Raw genomic sequence first — 24,643 nt, 5'->3', positions numbered from 1 at the left:
TCTAGCTTCAGTTGACTCATGATCTTAACTATTGAAATTCCTATAATATCCACAAAACCCTCCTGTTATTGTTAACTTAAATCTCTTTTGTCCAACAATTGTATAAGATATCCATCCAGCTCAAAGAACGAAACTCAACCAAGCCTTCTGCACTGTACATCAAATAATCCATTAACCCATAAATAGAAATCCTAATATTTCGTGTATCACAAATCATATTTATAACAGTAGTAACGCCCTTATTATAGTTACTTTAATTAGTTCCATGGTCACAATATTGAACTAAGAGACAAACACGCATTAATAATAAGAATAGTAATAGTATTAATAGTAATAATAATAATAATGATAATAATAATAATAACTCGTACTATGTAACGAACATTCAATTCATAACTTGAAATAAACAACAAAATAGTTGGCATTGTTTGCACAAAATTCTTTTCTCTCCCTCCCTCCTTCCCTCCCTCCCTCTCTCTCTCTCTCTCTCTCTCTCTATATATATATATATATATATGAATGATCGGAGGACACTCATACCGTACATACATGAAATACACAATCTTCCGGTCAAAAGTTCATTTGCATAATCATTCTACGTGTAAATATGTTTATTAATTCAATTCAGTGATAATAATATAAATCATAGGCCTAATGTTATCATTATAGAATTGATCAATTTGTGATAGGTAGATAGATATGCTTATTATACAATACAATACTGTTTATAATTAAAATAAGTAGATAATGAAATGTAAGATTAAATTTTTTTTTCAGATTATTATTATTATATCAAATTTTAATAATGGAATTTGATGGTTAGAAAAAGAACAAAACAAATAGATAAGCAAAGATGGATAAGGGCTAGCAGTGGTGGAATCCAGTTTGACGCGCGTTTCATCCTATTTGGGACTTGTCAGCTAGATGTACCTGCATCTCAGAGGTGATGTTCACTCTTAGACTCACTCGAACCCAGTACCTTTCGCTTCAAACGCCATCGCGTTATCCACTCAGCTACTGAGTCCTGATAGCCACTTGCTTGTGCTATGGAGTGAAGTTTAAATTCACTTAGTATTGTTTGTTTGAAACTTCCCAATAATGCTTGTGAATTAAGGCTATATCGAGGTAATATGCACAGTATGCATATATGCCAATAAGAGACTGACCAGTTGCAGTCCTAACACATCGATGGGAAGATTCAAACAAACAATACTAAGTGAATTAAAACAAATAGATATTTATGTACTTAGCTTTGAGTTATACTTATTTTGTATGATGGATTAGTGATATTATCTGATTGTAAAAAAACTGATCTAGATAAAGATTGGGTTCGAACCTATGATTTGATGAGTAAAAGTTGAATATTTTAATTATTGAGACATTGGTGAATCACTGTTAGGATTGAATATTATATGTTATTTAGATTAACAGCTGACTGAATAACGAACTAACTACTACATCCATCGTCAAGAAGGTACAAGGATTTATAAATAGGTGTATACGCAATATACTTAACATTCATTGGCTGGATACTATCAGAAACAGCGTTTTAAGGGAGAGAAAAACCAGCTTCCAGTTGAAGAGGAAATTAGGAAAAGACGTTACAAGTGGATCGGACATACATCAAGGAAATCATCAAACTGCATTACGATGCAAGCCCTAACTTGGAATCCAGAAGGGAAGCGGAAAAGAGGAAGGCCAAAGAACACATTACGCCCGGAAATAGAAGCAGATATGAAAAGGATGCATGTTTACTGGAAAGGATTGCCCAGGACAGGGTTGAATGGAGAATACTAGTGTACGGCCTATGCTCCTCCACAAGGGGTAACAGGCGTAAGTAAGAATAACGGACACTAGACATACTTCTAGTCCATTCAACCTCGATAAAAGTTAGTACAGTACAATTGAACGACTAATTTTAACAATGACCGGATATGATTAGAAAGAAAAAACAAACAACAACAGTATATCATTTTATGTTATTAATTATTATAATGATCAAGTCCAAAGCATTGATAATTTCATTAACTGTATGTATGTAGGTCAAACTGACAGATGAAAAATATTAACTGAATAGGAAGTTCTCTATTTGTTGAATACTAGCGTACACGTAATTCATTCACCTTTGTAAATCATCAAACTAATCATAACACCATTAGACTGAGATTAACATTTAATTTCATGGTTAAACCTCATAACATAGATATACATTACACTGTAGTGAATGAAAGTTTCGTGGAAGAAACTGATTTGTTGTTTAATTTTAAATTACAGAGTAATTTTGTAAAATATGAGAAAACCATACAGCATACTGTCACGAGAAAGCAGTGAGTAGGACTTCCCTGGCAGAGTTATTAATAAACTACACACTATTTGTTATTGCCTTTTAACTTCTATGCAAACCCCCCCCACCCCGAAAAAAGGTTATTATTTCAAATCTGATTGGTTCATAATCATGCTCACAGTGTACTTCTGTTATCATGTATTTTTTTCCAAAGACAATTTATTCATAGTTGAAATCATGAATTCATTGAAGCTAGACCACCATGGAAAACCTGGGAGCACTACTTGACGGCCGTTTTGTCCTATTGTGGGACTCCTCAGCACTGTGTATCTATGACCCCGCCTCGCGAGATCCGAACCCAGGACCTACCAGTCTCACGCCAGAGCGCTTAACCACTAGTCCAGTGCTACCAAATTTTCCATGATAGTCTAGCTTCAATTGGCTTATGATATTTCAGCTATGAAAAATACTGAAATCTCCACAAAAAACCCTTCAGACGATTTATTCATTTCTAGTGGGAAGCAATGGCTAGTGGAGTTCTACCAAGTCTGTTGTAGAGATATCAACTCACTGAAGACAATTTGTGAACGGTCGCTCAAAATCGTGGATTGGTTGAAGTTAGACATTAACACCGTTGGGTGCCGGCTTAGTGGTCTAGCGGTTAGGGGCTCTGGCTCGAGACTGGCAGGTCTCGGGTTCGGATCTCGCGAGTGCGGGGTCGTAGATGCGCACTGCTGGTGTCTCATAATAGGACGAAACGGCCGTTCAGTGCTTCCATGGTGGTCTAGCTTTAATTGACTCATGATTTCAACTATGAAGATTTATTCATTTATCAGAAATATGTACATTTGAACACACACACACACAGATGAATTTTGTATACAAATCGAAAACTATTCACAGAAAGTATGTAAACATTAAAACTATATTATACACAAAGATAAATAAACAAACTTACATGAAATCCTTGTATTCTTTCAATACATTGTAATAAAACTTGTCGTTCACGTCTTAAATGATCTAATAAATTATTAATACCAGATTGACGTAAATGTGGTACTAATATACATGTACTTAATGAAGCTGATCTTTCTAAGATAGTTAAATTATTGCATGTATTTGATTCAATTGATGTAATAGTTGTATTATTTAATGTATTTGTCATGATATCATAACCTAAATCTAAAAATTGTTGAACAAATTTATATAGACCACGTTCACCTAATGTTAAACATTCATGAGCTAAATACATACAATCATTGTAATATAGAACTGTAAATAGAAGAGGAAAAAAAAGAAACACAGAATCATTAATATTACTACTATTGTTAGAAATATGAAACTGATACAACGAAAGCATCAAGAAATATATTAATTTACAAAAGCAAAGTTGACGTCTCAGATATCAGTCAGTCAGCGACAACATGAGACCAGGCACATATATGCATCGGTTCAAGTTGTCATACTTCGTTAGCAAAAAACGATGAACACCGAATTCATAGAGGTAGTTAATTTAGTGGTGGTAATATCTAGAAAAAAGGTTGAAGGGAAGATAAAGAGTGTATACACCTACGCCATTATGATCGATTCTGAGCCATATCACCCAGAGTCTCCAACCATTGGTTACGATAGTCACGCGGACCCGAACCAAGTAGTCTGCATCTACCAACATGGCTCAGACTAGGAGTTAGTGACTTCAAGCACTGATGCCACGTTTTGGTTTGGCTGCTCCGTCTCAGATATAAGAGACAGTATAGGAAAAAATGCTTCCTTCTGGAATTAAACATTAATCGTAAGACATAGAATGTTTGATACAATAGTAAGGACACTAAGGATTGGGAAAAATATGTTAGTAGCAACCATTGTAGATTGAATGATACTTCAGAGATAATGACGAACACTGTAAAATATGGAGTACTTTTACATCATCATTTTATGGTTGAAGCTTGATCACTATCGACACGTGGTCTAAACCATAGGTGGTCTACATCAGCAGACGTCAAAAATGTTTTTTACATATGTGCTGAAGTATTGTCAGTCGCCTACTTACTAAGGCTGTGGAAACTATCATAACAAATGAACAAATAAATAATAAACGAGTTTATCTAAGGTAGACCCCCATTGAAAACTTGGAAGCACTGGAAAGTCGTTTCGTACTAGTATGGGACTCCTCAGAAGTGCGCATCTACGACCCCGCACGTAGGACTCGAAACCAGGACCTTCGGTTTACATGTACGAACTCTTAACCTCTAGACCACTGGGCCAGTATCCAACAGTGTTAATATCTAACTTCAATCGAGCCATGATCTTGTGCAATCCCTCATCCACTGTCTGAGGTGGATAACTGTCTCACACCTGACACGGATTGCACTCCACTGGTCAAGGCTTCTCACTAGAACTCCAAGAAATCAACTGTTAAAATTACTACAATCCTCACAAATCCCCATTCTGATAATAATCATGTGCTCACTGGTGACTAGCTTCAAGATGGATTTCCTGAAGATCGATATAAACTATTCGTGAAGTAGCAATGTGCAGTTGTATAATGAAAACGACATCCTAAGCATTCATAAATTGTCAGTCACGTGAGCAATACTGATGAACACGATTTGATTTACACAATTCAGACGATTGTTTGTCATAATCTCTAACTCAACTGACAAAACGTGATAGAAATAATTTTAATGGGTTGAAGTACATCTACGATGTATTTTCCTGATGTAACTCGTATTAAGTTAGGCCCAATTATAAAACAACAAAGCGATAATACAAAATAATAGCACTCGAACTTGCATCAATCCCCAGTGACTAGTCACGATGACTCAGTCACCAACCGTTCTGAATATAAAAAAAGTACAAGTTTTATAACCACTTTAGTAAAAAACGAGTTGATATCTATAGAGTATTTTTGTATGTCTTTGAGAATACAAGTTTCAGAGTATCAAATTCAACTTTAAGTGCACGGTTTAAAAAATCTAAAATGGCGACTTCTTGTGTTGATTCGCCCCCAAATGCTTTGGTACGGCCGAGAGTGAGGAAATTCCGCTCTCCCTCTCAAAATGCTCTCATATGGCCACGCGTAAAAAGCCTCTGCCAGGGAAGTCCTACTCACTGCCTTCTCGTGGCATTACTGTTCTTTACGAAATTGAGAGGACGAAAAGCGAATGTCCGGCAAGAGCAGTAACCGGGTTGGTGGACACGGAGTTCCACCTAGGGGAGTTAGAAAACTCTGATTCCAAACCAATGACGCACATGGGCTCCAGTATCCTGAGGGAACAAATGGCGTACGAACCAATCGTTGGTCATCGGCTACCATGGGACTGCATCTCCTCACGATGCTCAACTGCCTTGTGGATCAGACCTTTAGGTCAAAGGCTCCGGGTGTGGTCCCCTAAGAAAACCACCTGCTTCAGTTTGGTCACCTGGGCAGTATCACATCCCTCACACAAATCAAATGAGATTTGTGCGGCGCATATATATCTGGTGCCTCTTTGTACCAATATTTATGTGTTCAAATAGATAAATAAAATGTGTTGATTCAGATAAAATTTTGGGAAGTAGTGCAATTCGTAATAGAAAGACATTGTTGTAAGATCTGTGAATCAACTATGTCTGATATAGCCTTCCCGATCTATAGTAAAGTATATCATAAAAGTAAGAACAATCTATAACCTGATATTATGATATCCATCTCCAAAAAATAATATCTACAACTTACCAGCAAAACGTAAATCCTTTTGAAAAACATCCGCATGTAATGTCGGTACAAGTGATGTGAATAACATTATAAGTCGAGGAATTAATTTTGTAATAAATTCAACAAATGCAATAGTATTAAGTTTTTTTGAATCCAATGTACTTGGTGTATCATTCAATGATTGACTAACTTCATTTATGATTGGTTCAAGATAAGCTTCACAATCATGAAGAATTTTATAAATTTGTTTCATAACAAGATCTACAGTTTCGGAGACCTTTAACAATGAAAAGTTAGAATGAATGAAAAATAAAATATTACTCCATGATGTCATAATATTATGATTAAATCTGGTTTAGAACTACCGATCTTCGCGTGGTATTCTCAACAATGTAATGATTAAAAACAGTCAGTCACAACGTAGAACCTGGTACCCGACCGTTGCTGCTATCTTGACATGGTGGTCGGGCTTGCCTATCGTGATGAAGCAATCGAGCTATGCTGGCTGGAACAATCGTTCCTCAAGGTCTTACCATGCCAGACAGGTCGGTTGAAGAGCGGTAAGACTAAAAGCAGCAATCCCAAGGTCCGAAGGCGAAGTCGTACTGCCGACTGTACAGAGGTGTGACGGTAGTAAAGTGTTTCCTTCAGACAACCAGTATAACAGCGATGCTGCCTTCAAGGAGGGGTGGGGTTAGAATAGGTCGACCCTAAAAATGCACACCTCGCCTTATCCCACGGATTTCCGTCTCCGGCGGTAAGGTCCTTTGAAGAACGGAGCTAACACGTCAAAAATCCCCCACAAAAAGGCCGTGCGTGACCGGCCTCAAGCAGTTGTCCCTTGGGCACTGCGGTCACGCTCCCAGGTCGTTAAGACCAACACTAATCTAACTTCTTTTTCAGGTCCCTCAAGGACCTGGTACATATGTAGATCAGACCAAGTTGTTATACACCATTAGCAAACAAACATAAAAATGTCGCGCCAAATATCAGAATAATAGAGGTAGTAACCGTGTCAATGGTAACAGGAAAGATTAAACATCAGAGATACAACTCGAAATGAAAACATAAATTAGTGAAATAAAGATAAGAAAACTTATGAGGAATTTTAGAGCTCAGAATTTAGGGGAAGACAAAGAATGAATACAACTGAGCCATTCCAAATGATTTCAAGCGGTGTTATTCAAAGTCAAAGACAAGGAATAGATGTAACTGCGTCACTGCAAACGATTCGAGGCAATATCAAAGCCTCCGACCGATGGTTACGATAATCATACGGACCACAACCAGGTAGTTTACGTCTATTGATTTGGCTCAGTCCAATTGTTAATCACTTCATGAATTGATGTCATATTCTGGTTTTTGTCTCCCTAGATTTCATCCAATCTAGTCCTACACCAGACAACATCAACCGACAAGGTTGGTGGTACTTGGGCATACGTAACAAATGTCCCAACCACCTGAGTTGATGAAGATTTACTACTTCATCAATCGATTTACTATCTTTGTCTAGTACCCTATTCCTAACCGAGACATTGTTTACTCGGTGGTCCCAAATTACACAACAATGCTTCGAAGCCACCTATGGTCGAATGCTAGCAATCTATGAATAATTAATAACTCAAAGAGTATAATCATGATTACATAGATTAGAAGTGATTTTAGTAAATAGCACTTTTGTAGTGGTAAACAGACAACTATTAATGTTAGTAGTAACATATAGTTTTACGTTATCCAAGGGATATATTTAAATGTAATTAAGGGAAATACAAGTATACACTGAATGTACATGCACATGAATGTTGGGATCCTTAAGGAATCGGTAAGTGTCGTCCAACTTGTGTTTTGCAAGATGTATGAGAGAGATAGTCACTTCTTAGTTGCCTAAAACTTTGAAGGATACTTCTCATCAACTGTTAAGGAAACTGGATTAGTAGAGGTTTTAGTAATATCAGAAAGTTTGGCCGCAGAGCTAAAGAGAAAACTGCTTGAGACCAGTCACATATGGTACTTTTGTGAATGGTTTTAAATGAATCTGATCTGTATTTGTAAAGCCTTACTGACGAAGACGGAAATCCGTGTAGTAAGGTGAAATTTGGTATTTTTAGGATCGACCTTTTATAATCTCGTTATGGGAAAAGTGTCGCTGTAGGTGCTGGTTTCCCGAAGGAAATACCTTACTGCTGTCACACCTATACAGTTGGAAGTATAACTATACTATCCAATCTTGGGTTTGTTTATTTTACGCTTACCGCTCTCTAATCAACTTGTCTGGCATGGTAAAACCTGGTAAAAATGAATATTCCGGTTAATGTAAATTGATAGGGTCATTACGATGTGCAAACTTAACTATAACGTTAAGATAACAGCTACGATTAGGAATTCTATCTATCTGTATGGTTAAACTTCTGAACTCCAGATATAAATAAAAAGCTAACGGGATTAACGTTTCATACACTAGGAGTCTTACTCAGTTCTATCAAGATGAAAGGATGTCTCATATAATATGTATTGGTTAGCTGGATTAGTGAATTGATTTAATTCATTTATTAGAATCAGAAAATCCACGCTACAACCAGAATGTGTAGAGAAGTAATATGATAATTTGTGATGTGTTGACCGATTACTCTATCGGCTATCATTTCAACACAAATATTAATATTATTTTACTATTTCACAATTTGGAGTTTGCAGCCCAACGAAGACTTAAGAACAGTTCTCTATGGCAACCACTATTGACTTGTTTCAATTACAATAATATTACGATAATTAATACCTCTTGCCCACAACTAAAAATAACGAGTAAATCATATCTCTTCAGGACTCATTAATACTACTAAAGTTTTTTAAGTAGTGTTATGCTGATAGTAGTATTTTCATTACCTAATTCATGACATGAAAGGTAGGGAAGATGAATCAAATGAGAAATTGAAAGGGTGTGAACTGTAAGCAATAGGTGTTGGGTAGTTGGAGACAGTCTGTATGAAACTCTGGATCTAAGTTTCGTGCTGTTTGGGACTAATCAGCTAAGTGTCAAAGTTTCAAACTGTGAAACTAGGTTGATATTGCGTGGAATCCACCAGGAGCACTAGATCTATCAAGGCCACAACTATACCTTGATGACAAATGCCAAATGGTTCAGGATTTCCTGTTGACTAACGCCAACTACCTACCATCTCAACATAATTCACGCCATGTTGAGTAATTTGGTCAATAGAATCCGGTCATTACACACTGACCAGTCGATTGTTAGTAATAGGTAAATAATAATTCAAGGCAACTTTGTAAGTTTACGTTTGCATACTCGACGGTCAAACCAAAACATGGCATTAGTTCATGAAATTAGTGACTGTTAAACTGAATCATGTTGGTAGGTCAAAACTACGTGGTTATGATCCGTGAGATTATCGTAACCAATTGTTGATGTTGAGCGATATGGATCGAAAATGGTGACCGTATTTCCAATTTATCCATCCCGTCTCCGTTCAAATCTAGGGTTTCAAAATTACCTTATACTCTTTTATTCAACAAATTCATATTCTCTTGTCGAATTATATTGTCTATACCTCATCTTTTCTACTACCGCTAATATTGCTACTACCTCTATAACTCTGGGACTCATTGTGTTAATTTTGTGTGGTAACTGGAACTAATGTGCATATATGCTAGGTTATGTGTGGTGCATAGCATGAATGACAGACTGATAAAAATTGTTCGAGTAAGATAAACGCCGAACGTAGAGTGAATCAATCACTTGATGTTTATAAAAGCAAATTATGGTAAGATGTACAGTACTATAAAATAAGGATCATATGTACTGAAACGATTGTTTTACTGTTGATTCATGTCAAATAGTTTCTTGCATTAGCAGATACACCTATCTACAGTATTCATAGGGCATCCATTATCCTATATGATCCAGATAAAATTTAAGAAAGTACATAGTGATTTCATGAATACTTACAACTTATAGAAGTATAATTCAGTCAGTCAGTCACAACGTAGAACTTCGTACGTACGTACATCAGTTCGACTTGCCATACCACATTAGCACAGAGATACAGTTGTCGATTCAAATCCCATAATGGTAGAAGTAGTAAGAGTATAAGCAGTATTCGGAAAGATTAGGGTTTGAAGATGTTATTAAAGGAGTGTAATTAGACAAAATGAACAACAGACATACAACCAGATACATTTATATTTCAACAAGAGTGGACTTTCCAGTGAATCCCAGTGAAAATAAGCCACACATAGACACCCTATATGATTGCGATTTTCAGTATGTAAAAATGAATAGCCAACTATAGTTATTCATTGTAACCTTGATATAGAATCCATTTGAGGATTCTAACCTAAAAATCTACTGAAGGTTATTAAATCCAGTTTAGAGAACCATTAATTTCGTTTCTTTATTGCTCGATTCTTTTTGTGAATTACAATATACTACTTATTAATATTCGCTAGTTTATGCTATTATTAATCAATTTTTGAACTTGCTGTGTGTGATATTCCACTCGTTACTTTGAACACAGAGCCTGATTCTCATTTGATAAAATGCTACTAACTGTTTAATACATCCAATGTCAAGTCATTTAGACTATTGGCCATAAATTAACTTGGTCGATAGAAATAAATGAGTAGCGCAAAGAACGACTTATTATACATAACGTTGTTCAGTTCTCAGTGATTAATCAATTGTGAATAGTCATTGTTGTAATTACATTCCTACCTGATTATTTGGAGGATGCTCATTTGTTTTGACTGGGTCTTTAATTACACTATTGACACCTGTATATCTGCCTTATGATTCCAACTTAGCAAACTTCATTGTTTACGTTGTTCTCTGTAATGATACCGTAATTCCAAAAAAAATCTTATAATTCAATTTTAGGATTTCAAGAGTAACTCGATAGTTGGATTCGAATCTTTGAAAGAATCTTATGACAATGTAAACAAAAAAGTTTGCAAATCTCCAACTGTGAAGTGTACAGGTGCCAAAAATCCTGCCGAAATTGCAGGTAAAAAGGAAAATACATTCTTTAAGTAAGTGAATAATCAATAAACATTCAGCCTTAATTAAGGTTATATCGAGGTAATACGCACAGTATGCACATATGCCAATCAGAGACTGACCAGTTGCAGTCCTAACACATCGATGGGAAGATTCAAACAAACAATAATAAATGAATTTCACCTTCATCCCATTGCACAAGCAAGTGGCTATCAGGATTCAGTAGCTAAGTGGATAACGCGATGGCGTTTAAAGCGAGGGTACTGGGTTCGAGTCCCAGAGTGAATATCAACAAATCTGAGATGCAAATACATCCAGCTGACGAGTCCCAAATAGGACAACGAAACGCGCGTCAAACTGGATTCCACTGCTAGCCACTATCCATCTCTACTTAATCAATAAACAGATAAATACAACATATACCAATGATTAAAGGACAACACATCGTCATTACTTACCATACAATCCGGGAAATCAAATTGTCCTAGATCTAAATGCCGTGAAATATTATCCAAATTACTTTTAGATTTTAATAGTTTCAATAGAATTTGATCATTTTTATTAGTTTTATCTGAATATTCTAATTCTATCATATCATCTTCAATACAATCATCATCCAGTATGAAATCATCCTCTTCATAAATACCTTCATCAGTATTATTATATTTTGTATTAGAATTAGTCGTTGTATCCGTAGTACTTTTTTCACATACTGATTTTAAACTATTAGTTGAACACATTGAATAAAATAATTTACGATCAGCTAATAATTCACGTAGTTCTTCTAAGATTACATTAGCTGATCGTTTATGTTTAAGTATAGAAAGACTATCAATCCAAAGATTTAATTTTGTTGCACCGCCAACAACTGATACTTTAGATAAATTAGTCTTATCGTTAACACCATCATCATCATCATCGTCGTCCTCGTCGTGATGAAGGTGATTAGAAGAATGATATCCATTATCATCAGTTAAAAATCCTGTATTTCGACCAATACTAATTAGACGAAGAACAACTTGTGTTATTGTTGCAATGATTTCAGATTTATGTAATTTTTCAGCTGATGGTAAACCAACACTAAAACGTCCATCAATTAAATCTTTAACTAATTCACTATTGAACATTCCTGAATCTCCATCAGCATTATTCTTATTATTACTTACAATTATATCAATAAACCGTTTACCATCTGATTGAATGGCTTGTAAACCAAATAAATAAGTATATAACTCTTGAAATACATTAGTTAATTGATTACATGAAGTAGAAATTAAGTCATCATCATCATCGTCGTCGTCCTCATCAGGATTATTATTATTGTTATTAGGATTTGTAGTAGTAGTGGTAGTAGTATTAGTAATTGGAGCATTCAACGTTAAACGTAAATAACGAGTCAAATGAACATCATCATTATCGGGTGTTTCTAGACCTATTTCTTTGATAAATAATTCATGATCTGATTCTATGTTTATAGATTGTTCAATGATTTGACACTATAAAAATAATACATAACAACAAACATGAAGAAAAGATAATAAAATTGGTAACGATAGTATCAAATTTCATTTGAAACATTATGAGTAGAGATGGATGATGAGTAGCGGTGGAATCCAAGAGGCGCATTGTTTCGTCTTATTTTGGACTCGTCAGCTGGATGTACTTACCACGTTCCAAAGTTGATGTTCACTCCGTAACTCAAATCCAGTACCTTTCACTTCAAACGCCTCTACGTGATCCACTTAGCTACTGAGTCCAGATAGCCACTGGCTTGTACGATGATGTGAAGTTTTAATTCATTTTGTATTGGTTGTCTGAATCTTCCCATTGACGTTTGAAGCGAACAGTACTGGGTTTCAGTTCTGAAGTTGACATCGACTGTAGGATATCCCAGGTATACTAGACTGAAGAGTCCCAAGAAGAATGAAATGCGCGTCCTAGATTCCACTACTAACCACCAATCAACTCTGTTTATATTGCTTAAAAGTTATTCACTAATCTCATTTATTTGTTGTTGTTTTTACCCAATATACACGCTTCCGTTCCCCTATCTCTCCATAATCTCATTTTCTTATTGTGTAGCACATATTTATTTTGGTGCCCATTTGTACCAATATTTATGTCCTATTCTCGTAGCAGGGGTGTTGTTTACGAAATTGAGAGGACGAAAAGCGAATGTCCGGCAAGAGCAGTAACCGGGTTGGTGGACACGGAAAGTTCACCTAGGGGAGTTAGAATACCCTGATTCCAAACTAATGATGTACATGGGCTCCAGTATCCTGAGGGAACAAATGGAGTATGAATCAATCGTTGGTCACCGGCTACCATGGGACTGCATCTTCTCATGATGCTCCACTGCCTTGTAGATCAGACCTTTATGTCAAAGGCTTGGGATTATAAATGATTTCTTTTGTATTGTTGACCATAAAACAGGTATGGCAACTTGGACCGATACATATATGTGCCTGGTTCTACGTTGTAGCTGACTGACTGACTGATAAAACATATAACTTCAGTATTATTAAAACAAAACTTTATGGAAAGAACGAGTAAAAGTTATCTCGATTAAATAGATAGCATCAATTAGAGAAAGTTAAACAACCATAAAATAAAAACTAACCTTCAATTTTCCCCAGCCAACATCTGGTCCCGACACACATGGTATCTTTTTAAGCCAAGGTTTAAATATATAAGTCCAAATTTGATTAGCCAATTCAAGTATACGACTCTGTAGAGAATCATAAAGAAGAATGTTGAATATAGAGAAAATTTAAGCCTTCTAATGATAAGATATGTACATTAATCATTACTGATACCATCAAACAAATAAATGTTACGTACGGAATGTATGCAGTAGCTAGACAAAGGAGAAATTTCTTTATAAAATCTAATAGCATTCTATGGTAACGATCTTGACGATAGGAATTATTCACTATGATGTTTCAATCTAATCTACTTATTCTACGGAGAGAGAAAGAGAGAGACAGAATCTTCTTTAGACTACACTACGGTCTCGTTTTCCAGGTGTTGTCAGCTTTAGAATATATGAGTTAAATAGTACGGTGAATATCTGACAAATATGAAATACCTGTCTATTCACAATCTACACTAAATCTCAAAGACAACCTTTATCAAACCCGCTGCTAACAAACATGTAACTAACAAATGTGACAGTTATGTACTATACAATTAAATGTTACTAACGGGTCTGGAGTATCTTGAACAGACAACTGTTTATAAATACATATACCTTTTTGAAGTTTCAACTTCGTACAATACAACTGTCTTGATCTTTGTATTGAAAGGACGCTGGAGTATCCTTCAAATGCCTTGGTACGGTCGAGAATGAAGAATGTCAGCTCTCCACAAATGCTCTCACATGGCCACGCGTATATAACCTGTGCCATGGAAGTTTTACTCACTGTCTCCTCACAGTGTGGGTGTTGCTTACGAAAGTGAGAGGATGAAAAAAGAATGTCTAGAGCTTTAACCGGGTTCGTGGAATATCGAGGATCCACCTGGAGGAGTTGGAAAACCTTGATTCAAAACCAATGGTGAACATGGGATCTAGGATCCTAATGGAACAAACAGTGTCTGAACTTATTGTTGATCACTCACTACTATGAGACTGCATCTCATAACGCTGCTCTACTGCCTTGTGGATTAGACATCTAGATCAAAGGCTCGAAATATGGCCCACCAAGAAAACCACCTGCTTCGGTTTGGACGCCCGCAAAGTATCCAAGCCCCCACACAAATCGAATAATTTATGTAGCACATATATATTTCGTGCTTCGTTGTACCGACGTTTTTATGTTTAAATAAATAAATAAACGCTGGAGAGGATATATTTTACGGAAATTATCAAACTGCATTGCAAGGCAAGTCTTAACTTTGAGTCGTCATGGGAAAAATACAAAAGATAGAACTAGGAACATAATGAGTCGGGAACTGGAGGCAAGCATTAAAAGAATGAATAGTAGTTTGGCGATTACTCGTCGATGCCTTGTGCTTCACGAGGAGTAACATGTGTGAGTAATTATCGTTCCTACAACTCAGCTAAGAAATGTAAACCTAATGTTGATTTTCCCCTATCTAGACTACTAGTTAATCGTGGGCAGGTGAATATTAACTAAAAGGTATCAAAACCATTTATCCGCCACTTCTCACTGTATCAGTTCCCTGTTTTGAAAGTGAATCACTAACCTGTTGTTAACTGCTTTCGCTGTTCACCACTACTAGTGGAACTACAATTTATGGACGAATTTCGAGTGATCTAAAATGACCTTGAGAAAATTCGACTTACTAGAGTAAAAAGAGGGTCATAAATTAGTGTGAGGAATTAAGATTAAGATGCAGAATTAGAAGTTAAGGTTTTCATTACAAAATGACATCAACTATAATGCCAAAATGCTATTCAACCATTTGGATAAACGAATTTTGAGCCAAAATCCAAGACTTGCTATCTTTAATTTCATTTGTTCGTGAGTGAATTATAGCCTTACCAATTATTTTTGTAACGGTTAAATTGCCAGGCGATATCGAAATATCTTCGTCACATGTCACGAAAGCGATCAATAGTGAAGAGAAGAAAGTTTGAAGTTCCATCACATAGTTTAGCCTAATAGTTAACTGAGACCGATACGATCCCCCCATACCATCAATAACTACATGGAAAAAATATAGTTCACTAACCTTAGACTCTTTTAAAGCTTCAATAATACGTAACAACTGAGAAACCAATCCAGGTTTAGCCAATATTTTGAGACTAGCTAAAATAGTGGATTCCTCGTATGTTTGAGTGGTCGGCACATCATGATCAGAAACTTCATAAAAAACGGAATTGGATGCATAACTCGGCTGTCTTAAAGATTTACACATATTAGAAGGTGATGGTATACAAGCATCAAATAAAAAACTGAAAAAATCATTCGACTGAAGTTGTCCACGAATAGGAGGATATATATTATTAACATTAAACTTTGGAGATACATTCTGATGCTTTGAAGGAACTTCTAGGATGATCCATCGACGCCAAAGATCGTCAACATGTTGAGTAAGACGATTCTGAAAATAACACACAATGAAATATACAAAGTCTGAAAACTGTAGAATTTACACAGTAACAATATGGTGAATTATTCTTCAAAAAACTGGGGTGCAAAAAGAATAGCTTCAGTATGCTTTAGCAAACAGTATCTGTAACTCTGTGGTTTCAATAAAACCGAACCAGAGAAGTTTGCTGTTAAACAAGCTTCAATTAGTTTGACGAAAAAGTAGTATAATTAGCAGTATTATTAGCGGTAATAAAAAAGATTGTGGATTTCAGACACGATTCATGAAGAAAATAAGGGTCTGTGGAGTAAGAAAAAATGGTTTTTAGTGACATAATTATGAAACTTAGTACCTAAGGGATGGAAAAGGGTGTGATGTATTCATATGCTATGCTAAAATTCCGCAACTTGGACATCAATACAGTGAACGAGACTGTTTCCCCGCCCGACTAACTAGATTAAAAAGACCAGTTTACTGATTGAAACCTTTTGATGATGAACTTAGTATATCAATCCGAAGATACAATTTAATCGACCATGTATCAATTACAATGAGTAGAAGTAATGAACTTGAGTATTTGTCATTAAATGGAAATCAGAAAAAACTGTATTGAAAGTCCATGGGCAGAGTTCACACTAAATAATTTAATGTAACAGAAATTCATTTTCATCAATACTGTTTCTTTTTTCAAAAGATGTATTTCAGGGATTGAACATCCCCAGTAGTTTGAATGGATACGGATTATTGCAAACTACTCTAAGCCATATAACTCAAATTTATTCTCTAATTATTAATTCTGAAAATCATGCAAACCCTAAACTATACAATCTGCACTTATTAATATGGATCAGTCCAACAGTCAATAAATTCATGGACTCATGTCATGTTTTGATTTGAACATTTGGCTTTTTTCCAACCTAATCCTACACTGTACCAGTAATGAGAAAGAACAGTTTGAACATCGAAAAAATTATTATATTATTATTTAAACACATAAATATTGGTACAAGGAAGCACCAGATACATATGCGCCTCACAAATCTCATTCGATTTGTGTGAGGGATGTGATACTGTCTAGTAGACCAAACTGAAGCAAGTGTTTTTCTTAGGGGACCACACCCGGAGCCTTTGACCTAAAGGTCTGATCCACAAGGCAGTGGAGCATCGTGAGGAGATGCAGTCCCATGGTAGTCGGTGACCAACGATTGATTCATACGCTATTTTTTTCCTCAGGATACTGGAGCCCATGTGCACCATTGGTTTGTAATGAGGGTTTTCCAACTCCTCTAGGTGGACTCGCCGTGTCCACCAACCACATCGATAAAAACTCTATGGTAGTTATGGCTTTTTATGCATTTACCATCACTAATACAAATAATAGATCTATGTGTAGCCTAATATCATGAAATATACATCATGACAAAATGGTCGACAATAATACTGAGTTGGAAAACCAAAACAACAAAAACAACCATAATACCTTGGAATGTGTAAATGTTTGTTGGAAACTTTGAAAGACAAGTACTACATCTTTACTAAACTTTTTATGTTTAGCAAATAAATGTTCAGATTCTTCAAGTGTTGTTATCACAGTATCAACACATAAACTAGGTAAGATGAAAGAACAAAAAGATAAATTAAAAATAGTAACATATATGTAAATATACACAATGAAATGATGTAATAGATATATTAAAATATTGAATCTGTTTGACATCTGGTATAGATTAAGTGTTAAATAACTTTTTTTTAAAAAAGCATTAATCTATGAAGTTTTCAACAAAGCCGATAACAGTAGAGGATATTCGTAGGCTACTAGTATTCGATCATAGGTGTCTTCGAAACATTGCTAGTATATCCTGGGACCACTGGGTAAGTAATTCAGTTGTTACGAAACAGGTACTAAGTAAGGATGGCAAATCGATTGATGAAGTAGTGAATCTTCATCAGTTGAGATGGCTGGGACACATGTTACGTATGCCCAACCACCGACTGCCCCGACGTGCAATGTTTTATGGTGTAGGAGTAGGTTGGAAGAAAGCTAGGGGCCGCCAGACCAAAACGTGGCACAAATCCATGAAGTCACTGACAAGTGGACTGAGCCATATTGGTAGGTGTATACTACCTGGTTGGGATTCGCGAGATGGTAGCAACCGATAGTTAGAGACCTTGAATGACATGGCTCAAAATCGTTTGCTATGGCGAAGGTGCATACACACTTTGTGTTCTACCAAATTCTAATCCTCTGAACTCTTCATGTCTCTATCTTTTTCTCTTTCCAAATTTATTTCACTGGATTATACTCCATGAACAACATCTTCAAACCCTAATCTTTAACATTAATGCTTATACTCTTACTACTTCTACTACAATGGGATTTGAATCGACAACTTCATCTCTGTGTTAATGGGGTATGGCAACTCGAACTGATGTACGTACGTACGAAGTTCTACGTTGTGACTGACTGACTATGAAGTTTTCGATTGTTCATCTGAGATAGATTACTAGATGTAGACTAACTGGTGTAGACTAACGTGATCGATCATTGAAAACTTTGGAAAATATAGTTTAGAATTGGTAACCATGGGACAGATTTATTCACTGTTTGTCCTTCTTTTAATCCTGAATTCTAAAATTATTTTATATCTTTCATTTTGCGAAATATTTCCTCTTGAATCATATTTGCCACTACATCTGTTTTATTACCATTAATACTACTGCTTTTGTCAACTTGATGATTTTATCTCACTGTGCAGATGATGTGTAACAACTTGAACTGATTAACATCATTCAAAGGTTTTTACGTTGCTTATGGCTGACACAGAGACCTCATTATGTCAGATACTACCGTAGATAGTTTAAATGGACTTACAAGAAATATTAAAATATTTCCCGTATCGTTTAATGCTAGATATGCAAGTTGCATAATGTCTACAGAATGTATACCATGTTATCCAGATATGTTGTTGGAAATCAGGTTTTTTGGTGGATATTTAACTTAAATCGATTCGTTATATCAATAAAATTGTAGGTTTATACGGTTTTGTATTCCGAAACATACTTGCTAATCAGAGTTAATACTAAACTGGTTTTAAAGATTTGAAATATTACATGGAACTTCGATGACTCGTAAGGTTGTGAGAAAAATGTTTAGCTTCAAAAATAAAACATTTTGAGTAACATAACTAAGCATGAGAGTTAAACGTCGTTTAAATAATTTCTCAGTTTGGTTTAGAAGTTTTTGTTTATTTCTGAAACAGATTTAACTGTGCAGAAAACAATTAAAAGCCTATACAGCTACAAAATTTTCTGGTCAAACATCTCAATAGTGAATAGAAGTAATAGCGTAGACCTGAATTTTGACAGTAGTAAACTATTGCATTAAACTATAGATGAAAATGGGATATCTCAAGACTAAAATACTAAGAAAGTGAACATTGGTTCATGAGATTATTTTTGTTCCGGGTTTGCACTTTCATGTTTATTTCTGCAGCTTGTATAAAAAAAATCGGTATTCCATAGATTTACTAAAGAAACAGAGGCTTTTCATTGGGAATTGCAATTTGTTCTGTTAGTACAAACACCGTTATGGTCTGAATATAGAAGATATGTTTTTTAAGGGACGAAATACATTAAATGTATAAGAATGATTACTAACCGATAGGTTTCTTCATCTATGTCCACACATTTATCACTGAGTTCCAAGTCAATCATTGAGCCTTCAAGAGATTTTTCAACTGTATCTTCCCATTTCTTTTTCTCATCAACGATCGAACGACGTGAACATTGGTATAACAGTTGATTGACTGAAGACTCGAAGCTATTTATGGCCTGGTGCAACTCTAAGAGATAGGAACAATTGTCATGCATATCCAAAAGTTCTTGGAGTTGCGATACTGCATTTTGGTGCATATTAGACACTGAGGATACTCGATTGTCTCCCTCATTTAGATCGAAATGAACAGACTTTAATTGAGGTATAACCTAAAGAAAAAATGTTCCATATACAGTAAAAATGTAGAGTTAAAAGCTAGAGGTAAAGATAAGAGAGCTCCTACAGTTGTCTATTATGAAAGCGCACAGAAATAACTGGGACTTGAGTAATATATTAGCAAGGAAATTAAGTACGTCAGTCTGTGAAACTCAAATTTCTGGTTCCATTTACACGATGCAGACTAATTTTCCTAAATAAACATGAAAATATTTTGTATGCTAGTATTATTTTCCGGAAGAAGCTGGCGATTCAGCTCTGATCATAACTGGTAAATACCGCAAACAGATCCAACTAACTTTCTTAAACGAAAGATATTATTACTAACTGAATTACCAAGTATAGATACACGCATTTGGCTTTGAGCTACACATTATGTATGCTGGTTACTGGAACTCTCCAGTTACCCAAACCGATAAGGGTGGAGTGAAATTCGGATCTGCACTTTAGTGGCTCAACGTCAAACACGTTAACCGTTGAGCCACCGGTCCACTAGAATATATTTTATTTATTTTATTTAAACACATAAATATTGGTACAAAAAAGCACCGGATAAATATGCGCCTCATAAATCTCATTCGATTTGTGTGAGGGCTGTGATACTGTCCAGGTGCCCAGACTGAAGCAGGTGGTTTTCTTAGGGGGCCACACTCGGAGCCTTTGACCTAAAGGTCTGATCCACAAGGCAGTGGAGCATCGTAAGGAGATGCAGTCCCATGGTAGCCGGTGACCAACAGTTGGTTCATACGCCATTCGTTCCTTCAGGATCCTGGAGCCCATGTGCACCATTGGTTTGAAATCAGGGTTTTCCAACTCCCCTAGGTGGATCCTCCACATCCACCAACCCGGTTAAAGCGCCGGACATTCGCTTTTCGTCCTCTCACTTTTGTGAACAACACCCCCGCCACGAGAAGGCAGTGAGTAGGACTTCCCTGGCAGAGGCTATATATTCGCGTGGCCATATGAGAGCATTTCGAGAGGGAGAGCAGACTCTCCCCACTCTCGGCCGTACCAGGGCACTAGAATATAAACGACATCCAAATGTATGAATAACTGATAAAACACCAGCATGGTTATGCACCTGTGCAAACAAAAAAAACCAAGCTTTAAAATTAAAAAGAATGGTGTCGAAAAAAATCTGGTGGAATACTTCAGTAATGTATTATCTCAATACTTTGGTTAACCTTTTCCAGCTAGCTACTTCGAAGCAAAAAATACTACCGAGTCGAAGGAATTTTCAATATGAAAAATAGTCCATGATGCGAACTGAAGTGAGTAATTTTTTACTGTAAAGAGATTAAAAGTATAGAAGACAAATAAATTCATTAAGTGTGAGCCACATTCCAAGTATGAGAGATGATGTATTACTCGATTGCCCGAACTGGGGTAGGTGAAACAGGGTTCCAACATTCGACTTAGTGGCTGAAAGTCGAACGCCTTGACCACCAAACTAATGCTTTAATGTGGAGAGCCCCGGAGTTTAGATAACCAGGTTTATAAAGATGAGTCCTTCAAATAACAAGTCTCAGCAGGTGCTCGCTTGACAATAACAATCCGGTGCTGCCGAGAGTGGGGAGAACCTGCTGTTCCACCCCAAATGCTCTCACATGGGCACGTATATATAGCCTGTCAGGAAAGTCCTACTCAATGCCTTCTCTTAATGGGGGTGTTTTTTTTACAAAATTGAGAAAACAAAAAGTAAATGTCTGGCGCTTTAACCGGGTTGGTGGATGTCGACGATCCACCTATGGGAATTGGAAAACCATGATTCCAAACCAACGGTGCACATGTGCTCGAGGATCCTGATGGAACAAATAGTGTATGAACCTATTTTTGGTCATCAGGAAGTGTTCCAGCCCTCATACAAATCGAATAGCTTGTGTGGAGCATATATATTTGGTGTCTCCTTGTGCCAGTATTTGTTTATATAAATAAAAACACAATCACAGAGGTAAATTGTCACGTGTTGTATAAAATTATTTCCACGATTCAAAACTTGTTACAAAAATATCAACCATTTTTCAATACACAATAGTTCACATTAATAAAATACAAGCCGATTCTAATCTCTCTACAATGTAATTTTTCTAATTACAAGGCACAGCTGCAGAGTTTATTTATGTATCCGCCTTCATGATAACCAGTAAATATCACGAATAGTATAGAGTACCTCTAGTCTAAGAGGCTAATGAAACGAAGCATAATGACCTTAAGAAAATACCCTTAGTACCGATAAGGATTTCGCGAGCTAGAATAGAGGACATTTGTATGCATTTTCCAAATATGGACCTAAGCTAAAGATCATCTTGCTTGTGATTACACGTATTAACAAAGATTCGGAACAACGAAGACGCAGAAAGCACTTCTTAGGTACTCTCAGTAATACCTAAGACTAGAAGAAGAGGCACATTCTTCAAGGCAATGTATCGTAGGAACTTAAGGTCAAAAACTAAGAAACAAGATCCACTTATTTGCGGACGTAACTTTTGTGGGAAAACGACTGGTCATCAAGACATTTAGCAGACTTCAAAACAATGAACAATAAAATGTTCCTCTTAAAACTTTGTGGAACCTAAGAATTATCAGATTCTTATGAGGACAGTTTGAAATTAAATGCTTTGTACCCGTGTATTGAATCCGTATGTTCCGCACTAGCGATATCATTATATAAGAAATTGAAGATTACAATGAATATATTGTTTCATATAAGCAGTATAAACAAACCTTTTCTCTTGATACCCCATATATATCTTGAGCCTTTAGTTTTAATATTTCGAATTCGGACACTAACTCTAGAAACTCTCTCTGCACTGGCCGGAAATTATGATTTTGTAGATAATTAACCAGTTTGGACTTGGCACTGAGCAACTCCAACCTCAAAGACGATACTTCACTAGCCATAAGAATTCAATGCTTTGACGTTGGTAAGTTTGCGGCTTGTCTGACTGTACGGTGTACGCTAGAGGAGTGTGAAGAACAATTTACGAAATAATCTGGAAGAAAGAACAAGATTAAAATTGTTCTGGAGACTCAGCAAGAAAATTGGGTACAATAACATTGAATAATAAAATCAAATGACAGCAATTAGTAAATTGGGCGTGAATTATGATATTCGAAAATGCCACTTGACCGAACCTTGACAAGGGTCACGACGACCTTGGAATTTCGACTGCATCGGCTTAGTCAGTTACTGATTCTCAAGAACCTCAACTTTACCTGACAGAATCTAGAACTTGATTCCTGAGACTTTTATCTAGGTTCCTGAGACTTTTAACTAGGTTCTAAAGGGGCTTATGTAGATGGTTAACACACAGTTTCGTTGTAGGTAGCTATGTCATTATTTTTTTCAAAATTCCACTTTATTTGCACAACCATCATTATTGTTTACGTAATTATTGTCTTAATTTAGCTCCAGCCCTTTCGTTACAGCTTAACTGTCTTGTTGCATGAGATACACGTTGTCAATCACAAATACACTGCCCCCTCATACAATTAAAAACAAACGCAGGTGTTCTAAAAAAACAGCAATGGTTTCGTATTTGTTGTGAATCAACCTTGCTTTTGTGTACTCATTGTATCCATAACATACTTGGTCTACTTCAACTTGGTTTATTTCGGTTAAGTTTTGAAATTTTCGTCTTGTGGTGCCCTTTTAGTTGGTTCACACACTACTGATTATATTGTGTTTTTGTCCATTTTTTCTACCTGTTTAGTCTGTTAACGGTCACCAGCTACACTTATAAATGTGAACAGTCAAATTATTTTTCCCTGTGGACGAAAAAGACTCAATGTGATGAGTGTAAAAAGTAGCTCCACAAGTTATGTACCCGTTTAAGTCCCACCACTTACAAATGATACCCGAAGCCCAACTACTTTTGGGTTTGTATGTTTTGCAATTCGAATGCAAAATCGCTGACTAGGGAGTTAATTAGCCTTCTGGCTCTGATCTGCGAGAAGGTTTATGGTGGCTGCACCGGTAACATAAGTATAGACAGTAAAGAATATGTCAGTGTAGTAAGTGTTGCTATATGATGAGTCGAACACTCGACTGCAAGCACAAAAAGTGAAAATCTCGTTTGAAACAAGCAGAGAGTGAAATGACACTGAACATTTTTAGCCACGAGTTGAAGTACTACTTGACGACCCGGATAAAACCGTCACCGTTTACGATAGTTGCAATATGGCTTTACTGAGTGACGTCAAATGAATTGCCATGTGAAGATAAAGGAGAGAACGTTAAAAGCAAAAAACAGCACCAGTTTGATTGGTAAGTCTTTTGTAGACTCCGATTCTGTATCACAGAACACACCACCAAAGTTCCAAAACAAGACTGAAGTTAACCCTAGCGTGGCTGGAAAAAACCTGATCTCATAGAATATTATTGTAAATGACACGCCAGAATTAAAAAACTTTCATCCAAAAGTTAGACATTCACATGCTTTGGAAACGATCAGAGCATTTATTCGTGGCATCTTACCAGATAAATCTTCAGAAGTTTATGTCAAAAAAATGCTAAGAATAGATAAAAGGTCAAAAGAAAATGTCGAATCCTAACTTCACAAGGTAATCTTAGGGCCGGAGAAACAACGGAATCTTTCGTTAACC

The 24,643-nt window shown here is 36.1% G+C and overlaps 1 protein-coding gene and 2 non-coding genes across 3 annotated transcripts in view; 1 reads left to right on the top strand and 2 right to left on the bottom strand.

Moving 5' to 3' along the window:
• Positions 1 to 24,643, bottom strand: part of Smp_125330 (putative dead box ATP-dependent RNA helicase) — a 73,524-nt gene that overhangs the window by 15,968 nt on the left and 32,913 nt on the right. The window contains exons 15-21 of the mRNA XM_018794323.1: positions 19,706 to 20,031; positions 17,528 to 17,654; positions 15,688 to 16,059; positions 13,613 to 13,720; positions 11,451 to 12,488; positions 6,003 to 6,258; positions 3,243 to 3,556 (exon numbers count right to left, since the gene is read on the bottom strand). Of these exons, the coding sequence (XP_018648747.1) occupies positions 3,243 to 3,556; positions 6,003 to 6,258; positions 11,451 to 12,488; positions 13,613 to 13,720; positions 15,688 to 16,059; positions 17,528 to 17,654; positions 19,706 to 20,031 (2,541 nt within the window). The remainder of the gene's footprint in view (positions 1 to 3,242; positions 3,557 to 6,002; positions 6,259 to 11,450; positions 12,489 to 13,612; positions 13,721 to 15,687; positions 16,060 to 17,527; positions 17,655 to 19,705; positions 20,032 to 24,643) is intronic.
• On the bottom strand, positions 4,474 to 4,548 carry Smp_tRNA_00831_Pseudo_TGT.1.1. Its single transcript has one exon. It is a non-coding gene (tRNA).
• Positions 11,211 to 11,280, top strand: Smp_tRNA_02098_Sup_TTA.1.1. The gene has a single exon. It is a non-coding gene (tRNA).

The sequence above is a fragment of the Schistosoma mansoni genome, chromosome 1 (genome assembly GCF_000237925.1).
Source record: "Schistosoma mansoni strain Puerto Rico chromosome 1, complete genome".
Classification (NCBI taxonomy): Eukaryota; Metazoa; Platyhelminthes; class Trematoda; order Strigeidida; family Schistosomatidae; genus Schistosoma; species Schistosoma mansoni.
The sequence above is the reverse complement of the archived record's forward strand: the minus strand, read 5'-3'. Positions and strand labels throughout refer to the sequence as shown.